This window comes from Poromitra crassiceps, assembly GCF_964638095.1.
Source record: "Poromitra crassiceps genome assembly, chromosome: 2".
Lineage (NCBI taxonomy): Eukaryota > Metazoa > Chordata > Actinopteri > Beryciformes > Melamphaidae > Poromitra > Poromitra crassiceps.
This window is the reverse complement of record NC_139624.1, coordinates 8,645,607-8,668,106: the sequence shown is the minus strand read 5'-3', so window position 1 is coordinate 8,668,106 and position 22,500 is coordinate 8,645,607. Positions and strand designations below refer to the sequence as shown.

At 44.4% G+C, this 22,500-nt stretch overlaps 1 protein-coding gene across 2 annotated transcripts in view; it reads left to right on the top strand.

Moving 5' to 3' along the window:
* LOC310791873 (disco-interacting protein 2 homolog C-like) overlaps positions 1-22,500 on the top strand; it is a gene marked incomplete at its 5' end in the record, with an annotated part of 181,374 nt that overhangs the window by 135,280 nt on the left and 23,594 nt on the right. For both annotated transcript variants that reach the window (XM_083653548.1, XM_083653547.1), the window contains 10 exons: positions 543-657; positions 1,980-2,181; positions 9,081-9,181; positions 9,526-9,606; positions 14,844-14,967; positions 16,993-17,114; positions 17,573-17,684; positions 17,906-18,015; positions 20,409-20,539; positions 21,126-21,294. In XM_083653548.1, coding sequence (XP_083509674.1) covers positions 543-657; positions 1,980-2,181; positions 9,081-9,181; positions 9,526-9,606; positions 14,844-14,967; positions 16,993-17,114; positions 17,573-17,684; positions 17,906-18,015; positions 20,409-20,539; positions 21,126-21,294 — 1,267 coding nt within the window. The remainder of the gene's footprint in view (positions 1-542; positions 658-1,979; positions 2,182-9,080; positions 9,182-9,525; positions 9,607-14,843; positions 14,968-16,992; positions 17,115-17,572; positions 17,685-17,905; positions 18,016-20,408; positions 20,540-21,125; positions 21,295-22,500) is intronic.

Below are 22,500 nucleotides of genomic sequence, written 5' to 3'. Positions count from 1 at the left end.
TAGTAAATAAATGGCTCTTGACCCTCCTCGTCCTGCAGGATAGCTGGGTTGTATTGTAGTAAATAAATGGCTCTTGACCCTCCTCGTCCTGCAGGATAGCTGGGTTGTATTGTAGTAAATAAATGGCTCTTGACCCTCCTCGTCCTGCAGGATAGCTGGGTTGTATTGTAGTAAATAAATGGCTCTTGACCCTCCTCGTCCTGCAGGATAGCTGGGTTGTATTGTAGTAAATAAATGGCTCTTGACCCTCCTCGTCCTGCAGGATAGCTGGGTTGTATTGTAGTAAATAAATGACTCTTGACCCTCCTCGTCCTGCAGGATAGCTGGGTTGTATTGTAGTAAATAAATGGCTCTTGACCCTCCTCGTCCTGCAGGATAGCTGGGTTGTATTGTAGTAAATAAATGGCTCTTGACCCTCCTCGTCCTGCAGGATAGCTGGGTTGTATTGTAGTAAATAAATGGCTCTTGACCCTCCTCGTCCTGCAGGATAGCTGGGTTGTATTGTAGTAAATAAATGGCTCTTGACCCTCCTCGTCCTGCAGGATAGCGGTGTTCTCAGTGACGGTGCTGAGGGACGAGAGGATCGTGGTGGTGGCTGAGCAGAGGCCTGATTCCACAGAGGAGGACAGCTTCCAGTGGATGAGCCGCGTACTGCAGGTGGCTCACCTTACACAACACAATACACACAACACAACACAACACAACACACACAACACAACACAACACACACAACACAACACAACACAACACAACACAATACACACAACACAACACAACACACACAACACAACACAACACAACACAACACAACACAACACAACACAACACAACACACACAACACAACACACACAACACAACACACACAACACAACACAATACAACAGACACAACACAGAACACACACAACACAACACAACACAACACAACACAACACAACACAACACAGTGTGCAACAGGAAAGGGTGTCCCATCTGTATGAAGTGAAAATCCTTAGATTCTGACTCATTGGAAGTCATTGGCTCCAATTGTAAGCTAAGAACCTTGAGATACAGCTCACAAAGACATTTGCATTTAAAAAAAAAAAGCCTGTTAGCATGAAAAGTGAGGCTGCCGTGGTTATTACAGTACCAAATCAAATTCAAATGGGAAGAACTTCTTCATTATGCCGTGGACTATTATCATTGCTGCAGAACTACTTTCCTGAGATCTCAAATATGTTTACAGTCCGCTTATGAAGTTGTTTGAGGATAAAGTCGGCCACCCAGTCAGGTGCATTGTGATAATGAGATATGCTGCAGAGCAACCACGTCATTGGGCACCGGCGACAAAAACAAAATCATTGTGGATTTATTTATTTTTCATAGGATTTGTTGACGGTAAGCAATGCATTCAAAAACAATGACCTTGTCCTTTAACAGAGAGATATAATAATAGAGAGGCCAAGCTCTAAGTCAACTGTTTAGATTTTTTGAAAATATGTCAGCCTTCAAAATGTCTTTTCCTTCACCCAACTTCTGTGCACCAGCATCACAAGCTTTTCAAACTCCTGTAAGGAAATGGCATTCAGAATATTTACCTCAGAAGAAATACACCCAAAACACATTGGCCTCTGCAGTTCACTACCAAAAACTGTGTGTTCTTCATCATCAGCATTCCACTGAATTCATAAAATACACTACTAGTCAAACATTTTGACATTTTTACGATTTTCCATCTTTTAGAATAACAGTACAGACATACAAAATTAAACAAATCAAATCTATCTTATATTTTAGATTCTTTGAAGTGTAGCCGCCCTAATTTCAAGCATATAAGCAGAAGTATTTAGACTTTAGATCAAAATGGCTTCAAGAGAATGAAAAACACAGAGCATTCAGTCAGGTGGTTCCAGACCTTTGACTTTGAGACATAAACCAGGTTGAGGAGAAGAAGCCTGGGAGCTGTCATGTGAACATCTGCCTCCTCTTCATCTCTCCAGGCCATAGACAGTATCCACGGGGTGGGGGTGTTCTGCCTGGCACTGGTCCCGGCCAACACGCTCCCCAAAACCCCACTGGGCGGCATCCACCTGTCAGAGACCAAGCAGCTGTACCTGGAGGGGGGGCTGCACCCCTGCAACGTGCTCATGTGCCCCCACACCTGCGTCACCAACATGCCCAAACCCCGGCAGAAACAGCCAGGTGAGAGATCCATCTGTCAACTCATCACTTCTACTTCAGCTGAGGAATTGGAAAGTGAAAAAACTAAAACAAGCAAAAACACTTGGAATTGAATTGTAATTTCAGGAAGTTTAATTTAAAGCTGCATTCAGCGATGTTTTTGTGTTAAAATAAGTGTTAAATGGCTCTATATTCTGACAGCAATCACTGAAATAGAGTGTTTGATCAGTGATACATAAGGTCCATCGCGATTGGACCTTATGTTTCTCAGAAAATGTCAACTTTTCTCTGATTGGATCAAAATTGGCGTCAACCTTAAACAATCCAATCAGAGAAAAGTTGTAATTTTCTTGGAAACCGAAGGTCAGATCGCGATCCCTTAACCCATTGATACCTGATGCAGCATTTGTGTGTGTATCCCTTGCGGGCTTAAAGGGATACACACACAAATGAAGGATATACATGCAAATGCTGCATCAGGTATCAATGGGTTAAAAGGACTATATGTATTTTCTCACCCCGAATCCAATACCGCCATCCGTGAGTCTCTACGATTTGCGGTTGTGGAGATACGTCCGCCCTGCATGCAGGACTACAGGAGAGAGATAGAGGACAGTGGGGGGTTGGGGGTTTCAAGTCACTGACCAAACACTCTATTTCAATGATTGCTGTCAGAATATAGAGCCATTTAACACTCATTTAAACACAAACGCATCGCTGAATGAAGCTTTAACTTCTGTTATTTATTTATTTTACTTTGTTTTTATTTGTTTTTACTTTTTTCTTGCCACATAGTGTTACATATTATCAACATGTCAAAGGTTTCCTTCAGCTGGATATTTGATGCAGAACATGTCATTATGATTGAATGTGTTTGATTTGATTCATAATGTTTTCATTAATAATGTTTACTATGCTCAGACCAGAAGCATCATGAGTGCCCCTGGGCATTCTGATCCCTGGCTGCTCACCGCCAGCCCTCAGGGGGCGGCGTTCAAGCAGCGCTGCAGACATCAAGTTCGGTTGTGGCCAATATGTCAAGTAGTTTTCACAGAATTTTTTTTATTTCTCAGCAACCGCGCAACTGAGCAGGAAACAGATTTCACCATTGATATCAGCGTGACTTGTACATGCTAGTCAGCTAGTGTTTCAAACCACACACAACTACTGTGTGTAGTCTCAGACTAATTTCAATCATGTAGACTAGAGCTGCAACTATCGATTCTTTTAGTAATCGAGTATTCTACCGAATAATCCATCGATTAATCGAGTAATCGGATAAGAACCCTTTTTTGTGTTTTCAAAGGCTTATCGTAAATATACACCAAAAAATAAGATAAATCTCTTCAAATAAACAACTACATTAGTTTCTTTCTTAGAAAAAACAACATTTTGATTTTTAAATTGCATAGAACTGGCAGTGGCACCATTCATCTTTTCAACCTGACGTTTGAGTTCTTCCAGTGTACAGCAACCGTTAAATAATATGAATGAATGGCTTACTAGCTAGTTTACATCCTTCATTTACCTTACAGCTGCATGACACACACACTCTTTCTCTCTCACACACTCACTCTCTCTCTCACACACCAACAGGCTAGTGTGATCACACACACACACACACACACACACACACACACACACACACACACACACACACACACACACACACACACACACAAAACGCTGTTAAATTAGCCGCTAACGTTATTGTTAGGTTGAGCTTTGTATTTCTCACAGAAAACGGTCCAAACTTCTCAGAGAGAGCGGTCGGTATTCACTAAAGCATATCTCAGGCTCTGTAGTACATAGAAACATAAAATAAAAAGCATTTGAGAGCTTAACCCTTTGGCTTTTCGTATTATATTTGCTCTAATGTTCATTAAAAAAAATCTTAAAAATCTTTAACCCCAAAAAATAAAAATAAAAAGATTCTAATGCATTTTAAGACATGTTAATAAAGATTACGGCAAATGTAACCCTTCCAAATAAAAAGCCACGGGTTTAAGCTGTCAAATGCTTTTTATTTCATGTTGATAGCTACTATACAGGCTGAGGAAATACGTTATGTTGAACCCTTGACAATTACTGCAGCAACGTTAGCGTTAACGTTAACGTTAGCGATCTCTGTTTTGCAGTCGTTGTGAAGACAGTGAAAAGCCCCGTTATCTAACAACTACAACTGCAGTGAAACAACTTATCCAGCTAACGCTAGCTAATTAAATAACGTTACCTGATGTTGTAGTCGATGCCTCTCTCAACGGTACAGCTGAGGAGGTGCTGCTAACATTAGCTGCGGTGCCTGCTTCATTCACCCTCAGCCTATCTAGTAATACGTTACAGTCTTCAGCATTTAGCTACTGTAAATATATCTTGTGTTTGACCATGCTTCCTCAAGTTTGAGGTGTTTCCCTGGCCAGCTTTGCAATTCACATCACAAATGTTGCAACCAGTGTTGTCTGAGTCTATCTTGGGAAAGTGTAGCCACATTTTCGGGTGGTCCCGTTTGTTGACGTTTCAGGTAGAGTGATGGACTGACGTAACGCGCTCTCACGTGTTGCCTTAAGGTTCCGTCGGAATTTCTATTTTACCCACTCTCTTCTATTACTCAGATGCGTGTCGAGGCGAATCATTTTGGCCTCGATCAATTTAATTATTCGAGTTATTCGAGGTACTCGAGGAATCGTGACAGCTCTAATGTAGACCAGCAGCCTGTTGCACCAGCTGAACGTAAGTTCTGTCTTAAGTTAGGGTGTAAAGTCCACACTAAATGAAGCCTGCGTTAGTTCATTCAAGACATGATGTCATAGTCTACGCCCCAGCTGTACCAGCTGACAGCCTCTGTGTGGTTCACAGTTTAACCAATTCTCCAATCACAGTCATTCTCACAACAAGGCGGTCCGTTTAAATAGGGCAGCCTCTCACTCACTGATCTGTTCCCCACTTTGCTGGATCCTTGCTGGATCGTGCGGCTGCTGGCAACGCTTTGCCACCTCCACCCCAACCTCCACCTTTTTAGATCAAATGCAAATGCTATCATGTATTGTAGCTCTGGAGTCTGCATGGCTCAAAAAATGAACATGTTTCCATGTCTTGCTTTTAGGCTCCCTCTTTCTATGGTTTAAATGTATCTGGAATATTTTATTCCCATGGGGGATTCTGCTTGCTCTCCCTGCTCGGCGTAGCATGCTGCTGAGCCGAGTTCAGGGAGAATAGAATTAATTAAATGTTAAATTAAATATTAAATTAATTCTAAGAGCGGAGCCTTCAACGCCAAACATAATTGTATGCATTATATTCATTTATGCAATAAATGGTTAATTCTATGACGAGTGTTCTTGAATGAACTGCTACGTTCAAACTAGTTAGTTTGACACTAAAGTTGTGTCTTTGTTGAGTTGCACCACGGAGACGTAAGTTACATCTTAACTAGTAGACCCTAAAGTCCATACTAGCCAAAATAGTGTCGCAGACAATGACGTGTACAGTATCTGTGACCAATCAGTGAAAAGCACGGTGGAAACGGTGTTTATTTACGGTTGTTTAAGTAAGTGGAGTGAAAACAGGACATGTTGCCCACCGCAAATTAGTGCTTTCATATTTCATCAACACTAACCAAATGAGAACGTTATTGAGTAACGTTCGTTTAGGTTCATATTACTGTTAACGTTTATCTGTGAGCTCTTCATCAGTATTGTAGGCTAATTTACCACCATCCAGCCTCGCTAAATTGTTGCGGTTATTTTAATTTGTATGCAGTGCTGCAGCTTGTGGGAAACAAAAGCGTGAGTCATAAATATCAAAGGGTGTAATAACTGATGACGGAGAGCGCGTTGCGGACGCAAAACAACGATGCGCCACGGTGCCAAGTTGCAATCCGTGCCAACTGCTATTTTACGGAGGACTTTACACCTAGTAAGACATAGGTGTAAAATTTAAGTTCTAACTTATGCCTACGTTGTAACTATTTCACTTGGTGCAACCCAAATATTTTTAGTAGTGCGTAAACTCGGACTTAGTGAGACTTTACGTTCAAACTAGCTTACGTTTCAACTTACGCACAGCTGGTGCAACCCACTGCAGTGGTTCCCAACCACCGGGCCGCGGACCGGTACAGGGCTGCAACGCCCGGTCAAAAATAATATATATATAATTTTTTTTTCTTTTTTTACAAACTACAAACATAAATAAACGTCAACTTGAAACTATGTTTCAACTACCACACAGCCTATAATATTATAGCCTATGTTTATATAAAAAAAAAAAGCATACTTTGATGACACTGCCATACTCTGATGACACTGCCATACTGGGACTAATACTCTGATGACACTGTCATACTGGGACTAATACTCTGATAACACTGTCATACTGGGACTAATACTCTGATGACACTGTCATACTGGGACTAATACTCTGATGACACTGTCATACTGGGACTAATACTCTGATAACACTGTCATACTGGGACTAATACTCTGATGACACTGTCATACTGGGACTAATACTCTGATAACACTGTCATACTGGGACTAATACTCTGATGATGACACTGCCATACTGGGACTAATACTCTGATGATGACACTGCCATACTGGGACTAATACTCTGATGATGACACTGCCATACTGGGACTAATACTCTGATGACACTGCCATACTGGGACTAATACTCTGATGACACTGTCATACTGGGACTAATACTCTGATGATGACACTGTCATACTGGGACTAATACTCTGATGATGACACTGTCATACTGGGACTAATACTCTGATGACACTGCCATACTGGGACTAATACTCTGATGACACTGCCATACTGGGACTAATACTCTGATGACACTGCCATACTGAGACTAATACTCTGATGACACTATCATACTGGGACTAATACTCTGATGACACTGTCATACTCTGATGACACTGTCATACTGGGACTAATACTCTGATGACACTGTCATACTGGGACTAATACTCTGATGACACTGTCATACTCTGATGGCACTGTCATACTGGGACTAATACTCTGATGACACTGTCATACTCTGATGACACTGTCATACTGGGACTAATACTCTGATGACACTGTCATACTGGGACTAATACTCTGATGACACTGTCATACTCTGATGGCACTGTCATACTCTGATGACACTGTCATACTGGGACTTATACTCTGATGACACTGTCATACTGGGACTAATACTCTGATGACACTGTCATACTCTGATGACACTGTCATACTGGGACTAATACTCTGATGACACTGTCATACTCTGATGACACTGTCATACTGGGACTAATACTCTGATGACACTGTCATACTCTGATGGCACTGTCATACTCTGATGACACTGTCATACTGGGACTTATACTCTGATGACACTGTCATACTGGGACTAATACTCTGATGACACTGTCATACTCTGATGACACTGTCATACTGGGACTAATACTCTGATGACACTGCCATACTCTGATGACACTGTCATACTCTGATGACACTGTCATACTGGGACTAATACTCTGATGACACTGCCATACTTTGATGACACTGTCATACTGGGACTAATACTCTGATGACACTGTCATACTGGGACTAATACTCTGATGACACTGCCATACTGGGCCTAATACTCTGATGACACTGTCATACTGGGACTAATACTCTGATGACACTGCCATACTGGGACTAATACTCTGATGACACTGTCATACTGGGACTAATACTCTGATGACACTGTCATACTCTGATGACACTGTCATACTGGGACTAATACTCTGATGACACTGCCATACTGGGCCTAATACTCTGATGACACTGTCATACTGGGACTAATACTCTGATGACACTGTCATACTCTGATGACACTGTCATACTGGGACTAATACTCTGATGACACTGCCATACTGGGCCTAATACTCTGATGACACTGTCATACTGGGACTAATACTCTGATGACACTGCCATACTGGGCCTAATACTCTGATGACACTGTCATACTGGGACTAATACTCTGATGACACTGTCATACTCTGATGACACTGTCATACTGGGACTAATACTCTGATGACACTGTCATACTGGGACTAATACTCTGATGACACTGCCATACTGGGCCTAATACTCTGATGACACTGTCATACTGGGACTAATACTCTGATGACACTGTCATACTCTGATGACACTGTCATACTGGGACTAATACTCTGATGACACTGCCATACTAGGACTAATACTCTGATGACACTGTCATACTGGGACTAATACTCTGATGACACTGTCATACTGGGACTAATACTCTGATGACACTGCCATACTGGGACTAATACTCTGATGACACTGTCATACTGGGACTAATACTCTGATGACACTGCCATACTGGGACTAATACTCTGATGACACTGTCATACTGGGACTAATACTCTGATGACACTGCCATACTGGGACTAATACTCTGATGACACTGTCATACTGGGACTAATACTCTGATGACACTGTCATACTGGGACTAATACGCTGATGACACTGCCATACTGGGACTAATACTCTGATGACACTGCCATACTGGGACTAATACTCTGATGACACTGCCATACTGGGACTAATACTCTGATGACACTGTCATACTGGGACTAATACTCTGATGGCACTGTCATACTGGGACTAATACTCTGATGACACTGTCATACTGGGACTAATACTCTGATGACACTGTCATACTCTGATGACACTGTCATACTGGGACTAATACTCTGATGACACTGCCATACTGGGACTAATACTCTGATGACACTGCCATACTGGGACTAATACTCTGATGACACTGTCATACTGGGACTAATACTCTGATGACACTGCCATACTGGGACTAATACTCTGATGACACTGCCATACTCTGATGTGTGTGTGGAGCAGAGATCGGGCCTGCCTCTGTGATGGTGGGGAATCTGGTGTCGGGGAAGAGGATCGCTCACGCCAGCGGCCGAGACCTGGGACAGACCGACGACAACGACCAGGTGACACACACACACACACACACACACACACACACACATACACACACATTTTTATACTTTTCTCTGAATGTTGCTTTTAGGAGTACAAACATTCAAATAAGCAATATTATCTTCTTCAGATTTCAATGTATGACATTATCATTTGAAAGCTTACAATCTGCACTTCCATAATCTGTTAAAAAAAAACAGAAATATTACATCGGTCTACTTGTTACCCACATGGATGCTGAAAACTAGCGTCATTTTTTCAAACGGGACTGACTGTTATGAGTCGGTCTCACTGAGTGAACAGTAAGAAAGCACATGAAACTCAGTTGTGACTCTGTTTTGATGATGTTTGTCAGTTCCTGTTCCTGTCGGAGGTTTTGCAGTGGAGAGCTCAGACCACGCCGGACCACATCCTCTACACCCTGCTCAGCTCCCGGGTAACTTACACACTACAGCTCGACCCATATGGGCTTTTCAATGGCCGATGCCCATCTTTAGAGCAGCGCCGCCGATGGCCCATATAGAATGCAGATTATTATTATTTTATTTATATATTTTTTTTAATTAGATAAAATACAATTTAAATATCATAATGAATGAGAGTTTTGGGGTAAAAAATCAAGTAGCCTATATTTCCATTATCCATTCATGCACATTGAAAATCTAATATAACATTATACATATAATATTATAAGATGGTTATCTTAGCCATTATGTTTCTGATTTTTTTCTTTTATGAAATAGAAAAATACATTGGGTTATGCAGTAGATTTCACTAGTGACTGGTAGGCTATAGTGAGAGCAGTATGTCAGAGACCTCATTCAGAATCAGAATCAGAATCAGAAAGACTTTAATGATCCCCGGGGGGAAATTGGGACAAGTTACAGTAGCTCGCTCACAGAACACACATAGCATAAAATAAAATAAAATAAAAATGACCGTAGTAAATGCAATATTAAGCAAATAAGCAGAAAAACACAACATAGCATAGAATAACTAGTAAATGTGATAGAAGCAAAAAGCAAAAAAATAAGTAGAATGTCTAAGTAGCAAAATAGCAAAATACAAATACGTAGAGTAAGTATAGTGTACATTCCGTGTCAATTATCCTTATTGCACGTGACATATTGCACATATTGCACATATTGCACATATTGCACGTGATTTATATTAAGTCGGCTTGCCCTATACGTTACACGTGGCTCAGCCAGGCACAGTTAACCTATCGGCTGGCTCAGTCTCAGGGAGACTGAGCGTCTCCGAGGTGCTCTTTTAAGAGAGGCATTAAATAGACCAATGGCCACAGGCAGGAATGATTTCCTGTGCCTCTCCGTATTGCATCTAGGTGGAATCAGTCTCTCACTGAACGTACTCCTGTGTTTGACTAGCACGTCGTGGAGTGGGTGCGAGTCATTGTTCATGATGGAGCGTAGCCTGGACAATGTTCTCTTCTCTGACACCGCAGTCAGAGAGCCCAGATCCAGCCCCACAATGTCCCTGGCCTTACGGATCAGTTTGTTGAGTCTGTTGGCATCCGCTGCCTTCAGCCTGCTGCCCCAGCACACAATAGCATACAGGAAGGCACTAGCCACTACCGACTCGTAGAACATCCTCAGCATGGTCCGGCAGACGTTGAAGGACCTCAGCCGTCTCAGAAAGTAGAGACGGCTTTGCCCCTTCTTGTAGAGTGCATCAGAGTTCTTAGCCCAGTCCAGTTTGTTGTCAATGTACACTCCAAGGTACTTGTAATCCTCCACTATGTCAACACTGACCCCGTGGATTGAGACAGGGGTCACCGGAGCCTTGACCCTCCTCAGGTCCACCACCAGCTCCTTTGTCTTTGACACGTTGAGCTGCAGGTGGTTCAGCTCACACCATGTGACAAAGTTGGCCACCACATCCCGATACTCATCATCGTCACCATCTTTGATACATCCCACTATCGCAGAGTCATCAGAGAACTTCTGAAGGTGGCAAGACTCTGTCTGGTAGGTGAAGTCCGTGGTGTAGATGGTGAAGAAGAAGGGAGAGAAGACCGTCCCCTGTGGAGCTCCAGTATTACTGACCACTCTGTCTGACACACAGTTCTGTAAGCGCACATACTGTGGTCTGCCAGACAGGTAGTCCACAATCCAGAGCTGGGGGGCACAGGCTTTGAGCACCATGGGACTGACGCCATCCGGGCCGGCTGCTTTCCTTGTGTGTAGTCTCAACAGCTGATTCTTCACCTGGTCAGCTGTGATGGTCAGCGTGGGTGGGGGGGGAGTGGCATCAGCCGGGGCCAGAGGGAGAGAGAGGAGGGGGGGGAGCCGTGTGGCGGGGGCTGCTGTTTGGATACTGCAGTCAGGGGAGTCGGGGGAGAGGGCCCCCGGGCCAGCCGCATCAAATCTATTGAAGAACAAATTCAACTGCATTGTTCTATACATTAACCATAATAATGATAATAATGTAGCTGTTTAGATTGGCTGTCATTTGATGGGAGAAGTATGTTTGCAGAAGATGATGGTGACTGAGGAAACTCAACGTTAGGCTTATGGGTACATGAGTGTAAGACTCACATTCCTAGCTTTCAAAGCTCAATATACTCTCTCACTAACTCTTATACGTTTACTGTCTAACGTTATGATTGCGGGGGGATTCATACTGTGAAACACTCTGCCTGATAAGAATAATACCAATGTAGACGCAAGCCAGTTCAATCTCTCCTCTTCCGTAAGCGACGAGTCAATCCAACGTTATTTACAGCAGGTTGCATAACAACAGCTCAACAATTTTTCACCGCATTAACAACTGTCCCAAAGCATGTTTTTGTATGTTTGTTACGTTTGTAAGGACTTTTGACAGACTCGGGTAGACCGCTACGCTATCTCTCATTAAACAGTAAAGACTGTACACACAGTCAGCAAAACACTGTTGACAAGTTGATAGTAGCATTAACGTTAGCTTTCGGACTCTTGTTAAGGTAACCCCCTTGTTGAATCTCTAGCCCACATTAGCAAATGCAACCTGCTGTAAATAACGTTGGATTGACTCGTCGCTTGAGACAAGAGGAGAGATTGAACTGACCTGCGTCTGCGTTATATTATAGCCTACTCATCAACCCGACCGTACATGCATACCCCTGCAATGATAACATTACAGACAGTAGCCTTAACGTATAAGAGAGTGAGTGCTAATATACCAGTGTTTCCCCTATCATTCTACAGGCCTGGCGCCCCCGCCAAGCCATGAAAAAAAAAGCAAAAAAAAAAAAAAATACTGCTCTCTCCAAAATGTCAATAAACCTTTATGGCATATTATTACCACACAACAATACTGGTGTTGACAGTAATAGAAGATGCCAAATCATTCAAAACAACAAGCGTTTTGCTTTTAGGAGCATTGTGCCAGTGTGCAGCACTGTTCCAAAACGTGTCAACGTGTCGCATCGCATAATCCCATAATAGTATGAGGATACTTGGGATGCCATTGCGAACATAGATGTGAACAGATTAGCTAAAAGTTTAGCGTCGCCAGCAAGGGCCCCCACCGTTGCGGTCGGGGTACGTTTCGAAATCCCTCCAGGCCTGAACATTTTTCTAGGGGAAACACTATATACGGTTGCTAATATTGAGCTTTGAAAGCTATGAATGTGAGTCTTACCGTTGTTTTCTTTCATTAACATCGAGCATATATATAATAATATATAATTAATATATATAATATATATTGATACATATATATATATATATATATATATATATATACTGTATATATATATATATATATATATATATATATATATATATATAATATAATCTGAGGGCCCTTTCTGCTAGACTAATAAGCATGCTTGTGCTCACTGACCGCAGCTGTGTTGTGCCTGCTCCAATCGTGGGAGGGGTGACATAGCAGCTGTGTTGTGCCTGCTCCAATCGTGGGAGGGGTGACATAGCAGCTGTGTTGTGCCTGCTCCAATCATGGGAGTGGTGACATAGCAGCTGTGTTGTGCCTGCTCCAATCGTGGGAGGGGTGACATAGCAGCTGTGTTGTGCCTGCTCCAATCGTGGGAGGGGTGACATACAGTAGCAGCTGTGTTGTGCCTGCTCCAATCGTGGGAGTGGTGACATAGCAGCTGTGTCGTGCCTGCTCCAATCGTGGGAGGGGTTACATAGCAGCTGTGTTGTGCCTGCTCCAATCGTGGGAGTGGTGACATAGCAGCTGTGTCGTGCCTGCTCCAATCGTGGGAGGGGTGACATAGCAGCTGTCTCATGCCTGCTCCAATCGTGGGAGGGGTGACATAGCAGCTGTATCGTGCCTGCTCCAATCGTGGGAGTGGTGACATAGCAGCTGTGTTGTGCCTGCTCCAATCGTGGGAGGGGTGACATAGCAGCTGTGTCGTGCCTGCTCCAATCGTGGGAGTGGTGACATAGCAGCTGTGTCGTGCCTGCTCCAATCGTGGGAGTGGTGACATAGCAGCTGTGTCGTGCCTGCTCCAATCGTGGGAGTGGTGACATAGCAGCTGTGTTGTGCCTGATCCAATCGTGGGAGGGGTGACATACGTAGCAGCTGTGTTGTGCCTGCTCCAATCGTGGGAGTGGTGACATAGCAGCTGTGTTGTGCCTGATCCAATCGTGGGAGGGGTGACATACGTAGCAGCTGTGTTGTGCCTGATCCAATCGTGGGAGGGGTGACATAGCAGCCACACTCAAGGCTTTAAAAGGCGTCTCCCCCAAACACTTGTAACCCGTCCTTTCTGTGTGGAGTTTTCATGTTCCCTCCAGATAGAATCCCAGATAGGATCCCAGATAGGAACCCTCCCGCTAAATAATAATAATACAATAATAATAATCTATCTATCTATCTATACTATAATGCCAGCAGTGACTGTCTTTCTGTCTCTCTGTCCTTCGTGTATCTCGAGAACCGTTGGTCGGATCAACTTCAAACTTGGGGAGTGCGCTAAGGGAGACCTGATGAAGTGCAGTGCCCTGTTTTCGTCTAATGCCACCTACTGGCAACAAAAAATGTGGTTTATCTCAAGAACAGTTGTTCCGATCGACTTCAAATTTGAGGATTGCGCTCATGGGAACTCGACACAGTGCAGTGCCGGATTTCGTGCGATTCGGCACAGCGCCACCTACTGGTAACACAAAAAGGGGTTTATCTTGAGAACCGTTCATCAGATTGACTTCAAACTTGGGGAGTGTTCTGCTGGGAACTCAACGTAGTGCAGTGCTGGAATTTCTTGCAATTTTATATAGCGCCACCTACTGGCAACACAAAAAGCGGTTTATCTCGAGAACCATTCGAAACATTTCCAGCCGGCTACTTTCTTACTGTCACAATAACTCTGACAGTGTCTGGCAATTTGTAAGGTCACAGATGCCATCATTGATTTGTCTTACATTTTAATTGGTTGGCTGGAGCGAGTGCTCTATCGTTGCCATGGAGATGGAAACAGCTGTCTAATTTTGTTTCGCTGTAACTTAAGGCTGTTTTATGGTTATGGTTAAGACACTTGACAGCTGTCTTAGAAAAAGCGTCGGATGACACTGAGGCTCAAAGTTAAAGCACTCTCTACTTCTCTTTCTCCTCTCTCTCTCTCTCTCTCTGTCTCTCTCTCCTCTCTTTCTCCTCTCTCTCTCTCTCTGTCTCTCTCTCCTCTCTTTCTCTTCTCTCTCTCTCCTGCAGGGGGCAGTCTCCAGCTCTCTCACCTGTCTTCAGCTGCACAAGCGAGCGGAGCGCGTGTCGGCTCTGCTGCTGGAGAGAGGAGGGCTGCAGGAAGGGGACCACGTAGCACTTGTCTACCCACCAGGTCTCACACACGCATGCACGCACGCACACGCACGCACACACACACACACACACACACACACACACACACAGACTTAAAGAGATACTCAACACTTTTTCCACTTTTTTATGCTGTAAATCAATATATATTGGAAATTAGCTGTATTCTTGATGAATCCAGGTCAAAGTCCTGACATTTACTGTAAAACTGAGTAATTCCTCATCTCTTCTCACATACCTATGCAGTCCCATACAATCCAAAAAGACAAAAAGGCCAGCTGTAGACTCACATTTCCCTCTCTTTCTATTGGCAGAGCTCTTGATCAGTGACGTAGCTTGATCAGTGACGTCACCAAACCCCGCCCATCTCTCGGGCCTAGGCCCCTCCCAGCCAAAGTTGATAAAAATGCCTGCACACCACGCTGGGCCTATGGAGTGTGGAGAATTGTTGGATAGAGAGAGAGAGATTTGTGGAGTGTTTTGATTAGAGTGCATAGTGTAAAGTGTAATATTTAGTAGTTTAGGTTTAGGTTTAGAGTACGTCAGATAGCCTATTGTTTGTAAAAAAAATATATAAAAATAAATGTTCATCTGTTTGTTTGTTGAGTTTAGTTTAGTGTCCAGGGACAGGTTAGGGATAGTCATGGGTTGAAAGTGTTGTGTTCCCGGGTGCAAAAGCTACACCGGTGTGCAGTGCATCAGTTTCCCGGAGACTCTGACATCAGGCTGAAATGGCTGCAACAACTGGGCCTCCAGAGGGTGTTTGGCTGCAATCCTGCATTCCCCCCCGGATAGTTTCTCTAACCCACTGCCCCAGTAGGTCAGCGCCGGTGTCACGGCCACCACCAGCAATACGCTGTGTTGTTTTATGTGAATATTTCTGCTGGTTAGAATGCATTTCAAGAAACTGCTCTAGCTTTCACTGCAAAACTTCGGCCAATGCTATTAGTCAACTCCTGTCTGCCATCATGCTAGCATATTAGCCAGGCTAATATGCTCAAGGCTAATTTAGCCTTGAGCTACACTGAAGAGCACAGACCAGTCAAAGCACAGCTTTGACTGGTGCTGGCTCGCTCGCTCCCCCAGTGGTCCTGACGCATCCATACACTTCTATTACCTTCAGATAAAGGTTGTAAGCTCACCTGTAACTATCGGGGACATTCCTGATACCATCCACTTCCATGATCTTTAGACATATTGTAAACACATCGCAGCGTATAGGCGACATGTTGGAACCCTCAGTATTGTGCTAATGCTAACTTTCACAATAACGACCGAACAAGCCCCCACTTGGCTCATTCAGGGCATGCTTAGTTTTATAACTTTTACCTGCTGCTCCTGCACATCACAGCACAGGCTAAATGATGTGACACAAATATACATTATGTGAAGTCATGGCATAAATGTGTTTTTATTGAAAAAGTGGCATCAAGTAAGACTGTGTTCCGGTCATCAAACTTCCCAATCATGGCTATAACACGTATTTGCGAGGGATATATATATACCCCCATCGCAGTATGTGTGAATGCACTTAGGGTTTACATTTCATTTAAATTTGTCTAATATTCAAATATTCCAGAATTGCATGTTGTGTTAAAAATAAATATAATTTCTCACACTTTTTAGCCTGATTTGGTTGTTTTCTTGTAAAAAGTTATGCCGCGTGCTAAGCTTTCTAGGAAATATCCAAACACTGTGAAGGGGTTGTTGGTAGGAGAAGGGAGGGGAGGGATGGATGGGAAGAAGGCAGCAAGAGGAGCCGGTCCGTTCACAGCGCTGTCTGTCTGTGAATGAAACCACACATGTGTGAGCAGGAAATGCACAGAGCTCTGCCATTAGCTCTGAAATGTGCCCGCCCCACAAAAGTTCATCCTATCCAAATGTGGAGTGGGCGGATTCGAAAGCCTGAAAACTCCCCGGCCTTTTTTGAAAAACTGACATGACCCACGGCTGAGTGATATCTCTGAGTTGTTGGTGTTGAGGATCACTTGAATGTGCATACAGAACTCACACCCTCCTTTCCTCCCTCCCTGTGTGTGTTTTGCAGGTATTGATCTGATCGCAGCGTTCTATGGCTGCCTGTACGCCGGCTGTGTTCCCATCACGGTGCGACCACCGCACCCCCAGAACATCTCCACGACCCTGCCCACTGTCAAGATGATCGTCGAGGTCAGACCTCCGCCCAAAACACTGAAACACTTACAGTTATTTAGTTACAGACAGTGGTGGCCCAAAGGTTAGAGAAGCCAGCAGAGCTTGTGACCGGAAGGTCGTCGGTTCAATCCCCGGGACCGGCAGGATAAATCTGGGTGGGGAAAGTGAAAAAGCAGCACTTGCCCCTCCCTCATTACCACCACTGAGGTGCCCTTGAGCAAGACCCTTAACCCCAACTGCTCCAGTGGAGCTGCTCAGTGGCTGGCAGGTCAGACTGTGGTTACACTGGTCAGCTTCCAGTTTTGTGTGTGTGTGTGTGTGTGTGTGTGTGTGTGTGTGTGTGTGTGCGCGCGTGTTATTTCTAAGTATGGGGCCAATTTAAATGATCTTTCCAGTGATCTGTAGTAATCTAGTTGATGTACTAACTGTATTTCTTTAGGTTGTTAATTCTCTCTCTGTGTGTGTGTCTCCAGGTCAGTCGTTCAGCCTGTGTTATGACCACAGCGGTCATCTGTAAGCTGCTGCGCTCCAAGGAGGCCATGGCCACCGTGGATATTAGGAACTGGCCGCCTGTGCTGGACACTGGTACATCACACACACACACACACACACACACACACACACATACATATCAGAATTTGAGGGCTTTGGTTAGGCCTTATAAAATGAATTGATCAAGGGACTGTCATCACAAGTGTAATGATACAAGTGTGCGTGTGTGTGTGTGTGTGTGTGTGTGTGTGTGTGTGTGTGTGTGTGTGTGTGTGTGTGTGTGTGTGTGTGTGTGTGTGTGTGTGTGTGTCCAGATGACCTGCCAAAGAAGAAGCCTCCAGCTCTGTATAAGCCCACCAACCCTGATGGCCTGGCCTATCTGGACTTCAGCGTATCCACCACCGGCATGCTGGCCGGCGTTCAGGTCAGCCCAGTGCTCATCCTCCTATCTTCACCAGCCAATCACAGCTCATCCTCCTATCTTCACCAGCCAATCACAGACCACCCTCCTATCTTCACCAGCCAATCACAGACGTGCTGATATGCAGTACAACGGCACCCTCATGTGTGATATTGCTTAAAGGCACTTTTTGTAAGATGTTCCCTACTAGATGTCATGCTGGAGCTGTAACATCAAAACATAAACACAAACACTCTATAAAACACATGGGCACAGCTTCCCATGCCACCCTAAACACTCAAGATTCAAGATTTTTATTGTCACTCCGTGGTACAAGTATCACGTGTGAAATTCTTGTGCTGTGAACTCCGTTTACAACATAGTACAAATATAACAGGGCATATTAGTGCAAAAAACAACAAGAGACACAACAAGCAATAAGGCAGTAGAGTGATAAGACAAGTCAGAGACAGTGGCATATTCACCGCACATAGGTGCACATGTCATGTGCATACTTAAACATTACAACTTAGACGTACTTAAACATTTTAAATTCTACGTATTTGACGTACAGGTGCGAATAGCATATACCTAATTAAACATACAATTAAACATTAGTCATACATAATGGTAGCATCTACAGTGCGGTACAGTACAGCTACTACACTATTTGTGTATGTTAAGGAGTCTCGTGGCCTGTGGGAAGAAACTGTCCCTCAACTCGCATTGCTCTGATATAGTCAAGTCAAGTCAAGTTTATTTATATAGCTTTAATTCACAAGCATGTCTCAGAGGGCTTCACAGAAAGTATGTCTAGCTAATTCTAGCTGACACAACAGTAGCAAGAATATACAGAATAAAGATAACATTTGAACAATTGATAATATAGAAAATATAGAAATGAAGAGAGAGCAGAGGAGAGAGCAGGAGAAGGGAGAAGAGCAGGGGGAATGTGAGAGAGTGATGGGGTGGGGAGGGAATGGGAGATGTTGGAGGGTATAGGAGGTGGGGAAGGAGCAAGAGGAGAGAGCAGGAGAGGGGAAAGGGGGAGGGTGTACACTAGTGTACATAGCGTCTGCTATGTACACTAGTGTACATAGCGTCTGCCATCGAGACATGCATAGCGAGCCACACAGCCGTCATCGTGCATTATAAACACAGAGCAGGAAATACACAGTGCCAACCTGTGATACAAGCAGAGACTAACCTTATTCTCACAGACATGTCACAGTCACAGCTTGATGCAGTACAGCTGTGAAGCCTCGCTGGGTCTCTGTCCATTTAGAAACACAGAAAAGAGCTAAATACACAGAAACAAAGCAGGAGCCTTCTGCCCCACGATGCAGCAGGCTGGAATAAACAAAGCCTGTTTCCACAACACAGAGAGGGGGCGTGGCTTCTTTCACTGCTTTCAACACAATCACTCACATGCCTCTCTAGATATACAAGTCTTTTGTGGACATCTAGTAGTGCTGAATCTTACAAACAGTGCCTTTCATTTTTGTGTCAAATGATCTTCTATTATTTGAACCGTGTTATAAACAGTAAAGTAAATAAAAAACAAAAAAACTACAGTAATTAAAGAAAGGAGTAGTTTGCCGGGAATTACAATGTCTTTTCCCCTTAGTTTTTTTCTTTTTATGCCTCCGCCGGCGATAGCCAGGCCGGAGGCATAATGGATTCGGGTTGTCCGTCCAGACGTACGTCTGATGTTCGTTAACGTGATATCTGAAGAATGCCATGACAGAAGTTCTAGCTAAGTTGTCAAATACCGCTGTCGGCTCTCTACCCAGGCACTTATGTACTTAACCTAACTAACATAACCTAACTAACTATCCGGTGTGCACAACATTGTCAGCCTAAACTCCGGCTGACACCCCAAAAACCTACAATCCGCTACAGAAAATGTATATTGTTTGGTTATTAACTGGCCCCTGGCCTCCTATCATTTCACAAAAGTGGCCCCTGGGCAAAGCAAGTTGAGTATCCCTGCTGTAGCGTATACCACTTTTGTTTAATCCAATCCATAGTTTATAAAACCAGCGTCTCTGCACTAATGAGCAACTTGAAGAACTTGTATGTTTACTATCTTTTGATCCTGCTCCTTCTCTGTCTGTTGTGTCTGTCTGTTGTGTCTGTCTGTCTGTCTGTCTGTTGTGTCTGTCTGTCTGTCTGCCTGTCGTGTCTGTCTGTTGTGTCTGTCTGTTGTGTCTGTCTGTCTGTCTGCCTGTCGTGTCTGTCTGTTGTGTCTGTCTGTTGTGTCTGTCTGTCTGTCTGTCTGTTGTGTCTGTCTGTCTGTCTGCCTGTCGTGTCTGTCTGTTGTGTCTGTCTGTTGTGTCTGTCTGTCTGTCTGCCTGTCGTGTCTGTCTGTTGTGTCTGTCTGTTGTGTCTGTCTGTCTGTCGTTGTCTGTGTGTAGATGTCTCATAATGCGGTGGGAGCCTTCTGCCGGTCGGTGAAGCTGCAGTGTGAGCTGTACCCATCCAGAGAGGTGGCCATCTGCCTCGACCCCTACTGCGGCCTGGGCTTCGTGCTCTGGTGCCTCTGCAGGTCGGTGCAACCTCCAAACCTGTCCCCCGCTACACAACTGTCACGTTGGCTTGTGCAACCTCCAAACCTGTCCCCCGCTACACAACTGTCACGTTGGCTTGTTTGCAACGCTCATCACTGTGATTGGTCTCAAGTCGGCTGGTCTCCTCTGACAAGAATGGAAATCAATTGCATTATATTTATCTAACGCTTTGACATAATGATTCCTCTGTACCTCACATCTCTACTGCTTTGTGATCAACAACTCTCTCTCTCTCTCTCTCTCTCCATATCTCTCCTCCCCTGTTTTAGTCCCTGTATCTCACTCTGTTTTTGTCTTTCTGCCTTTCTTTTTTGCATCTTTTTACCCTCCCTTTCTCTCATTTCTCTCTCTACCAACCTTTCCGGTCACTCTTCACAATCAACTATCTAATAGAAGCAAAATGCCAAAACATAATCTTGAAAAATTATGTATGTGCGTGTGCGTGTGTGTGTGTGTGTGTGTGTGTGTGTGTGTGTGTGTGTGTGGTGCGTGCACGTGTGTATGTGTGCATGTGTGCGTGTGTGTGTGTGTGTGTGTGTGTGTGTGTGACGGTGTCCTCCTCAGTGTGTACTCGGGCCACCAGTCGATCCTGATCCCCCCGGTGGAGCTGGAGTGTAACCCTGCTCTGTGGCTGCTGGCCGTCAGCCAGCTGAGGGTGAGGGACACCTTCTGCTCCTACAGCGTCATGGAGCTCTGCACCAAGGGCTTGGGCCTCCAGACTGACGCTCTCAAGGTGAGACACACACTGAAGGACAGTTTATACTACAGCCATTTAAGATGGTCGCCAGCGACCATCATCGATGCCCATTGGCCCGTTGGACATGGATGGTATAGATATGATCATGGCGACCAGCATAGATCGCTGTTACTACAAACTGCTCTTTAATGAGCCTTTACAGCTGGCATTAAAATGGCTTTGAGGGTGATGGGATTGCAATGGGGTCGTTGTGAGTGAACCCAGACGTTTTATCTCCCTTCCCTTCCTGCCTACTCTGTATCCACTCTTCCCTCAGTCCTGTCTGCTCTGGATCAGATATGTAGATCAGATCTCTCTGCCACTTGCAGATGCAGTCTAGGATGTTCTGCTCAAAGCCTCTTCCATCCATCCGTTGATGGACAGATATCAGACAAGGTGAAGAGAGAGTTTGGAGAGAGAGGGTTAGGGTTAGAGAGCTACATTGGAGGAGACGGACCCAAAACGTAGCAGCCACAGTCGTGGCTGGTGTCTGGTGGCTGGTGTCTGGTGTCTGGTGTCTGGTGTCTGGTGTCCATACCAACACAGTCTCACAGAAAATTGTATAATACCAACGTTTTGGACCAACGTTGCTATTTTACAATTTCGGCTCGAAAATTGTAAAATAGTAACGTTCTGAGATTTTAGGGTTAGGATTAGAGTAGGGGGAGGGGTTAGAAACAGAAAATCTCCGTAAACCACGCCCAAACCACGCCCACCGCTGTAGACACATACGTTACCATTTTACAATTTCTTAGCCGAAATTGTAAAATAGCAACGTTTGTCCACAAACGTTGCTATTTTACAATTTTTTGGGAGATCGGGTTGGTCCATACAGGTGTAGTGAAGATACGTGCAAATGCTTTGTCCTGTTGAGACGTCAGCAGACAAACTCATGTGAGCAGACACAGCAGAGGCATCAGGCAGCAGACGCTAACTGACTCCCCTCCTCAGTCAGTCAGTCAGTCAGTCAGTCAGTCAGTCAGTCAGTCTTCTCCAGGTCTCCTCTAAACACAGCGGTAATGGAGTCAGCCGCCTCCGTGCGCTCCGCCCGCGGTGACATTTTATTGGTTGTGTTACAGACCGAGCCGGCTGTCGATTGGTCAAAGAAAAAAGACACAACAAACAGAGTTAATTTGAGTGATTAGCTCTCTGCAAGTCTCCATGGAGACTGACCAGTGAAAAAAGTAGACGTGTCCTTTACAC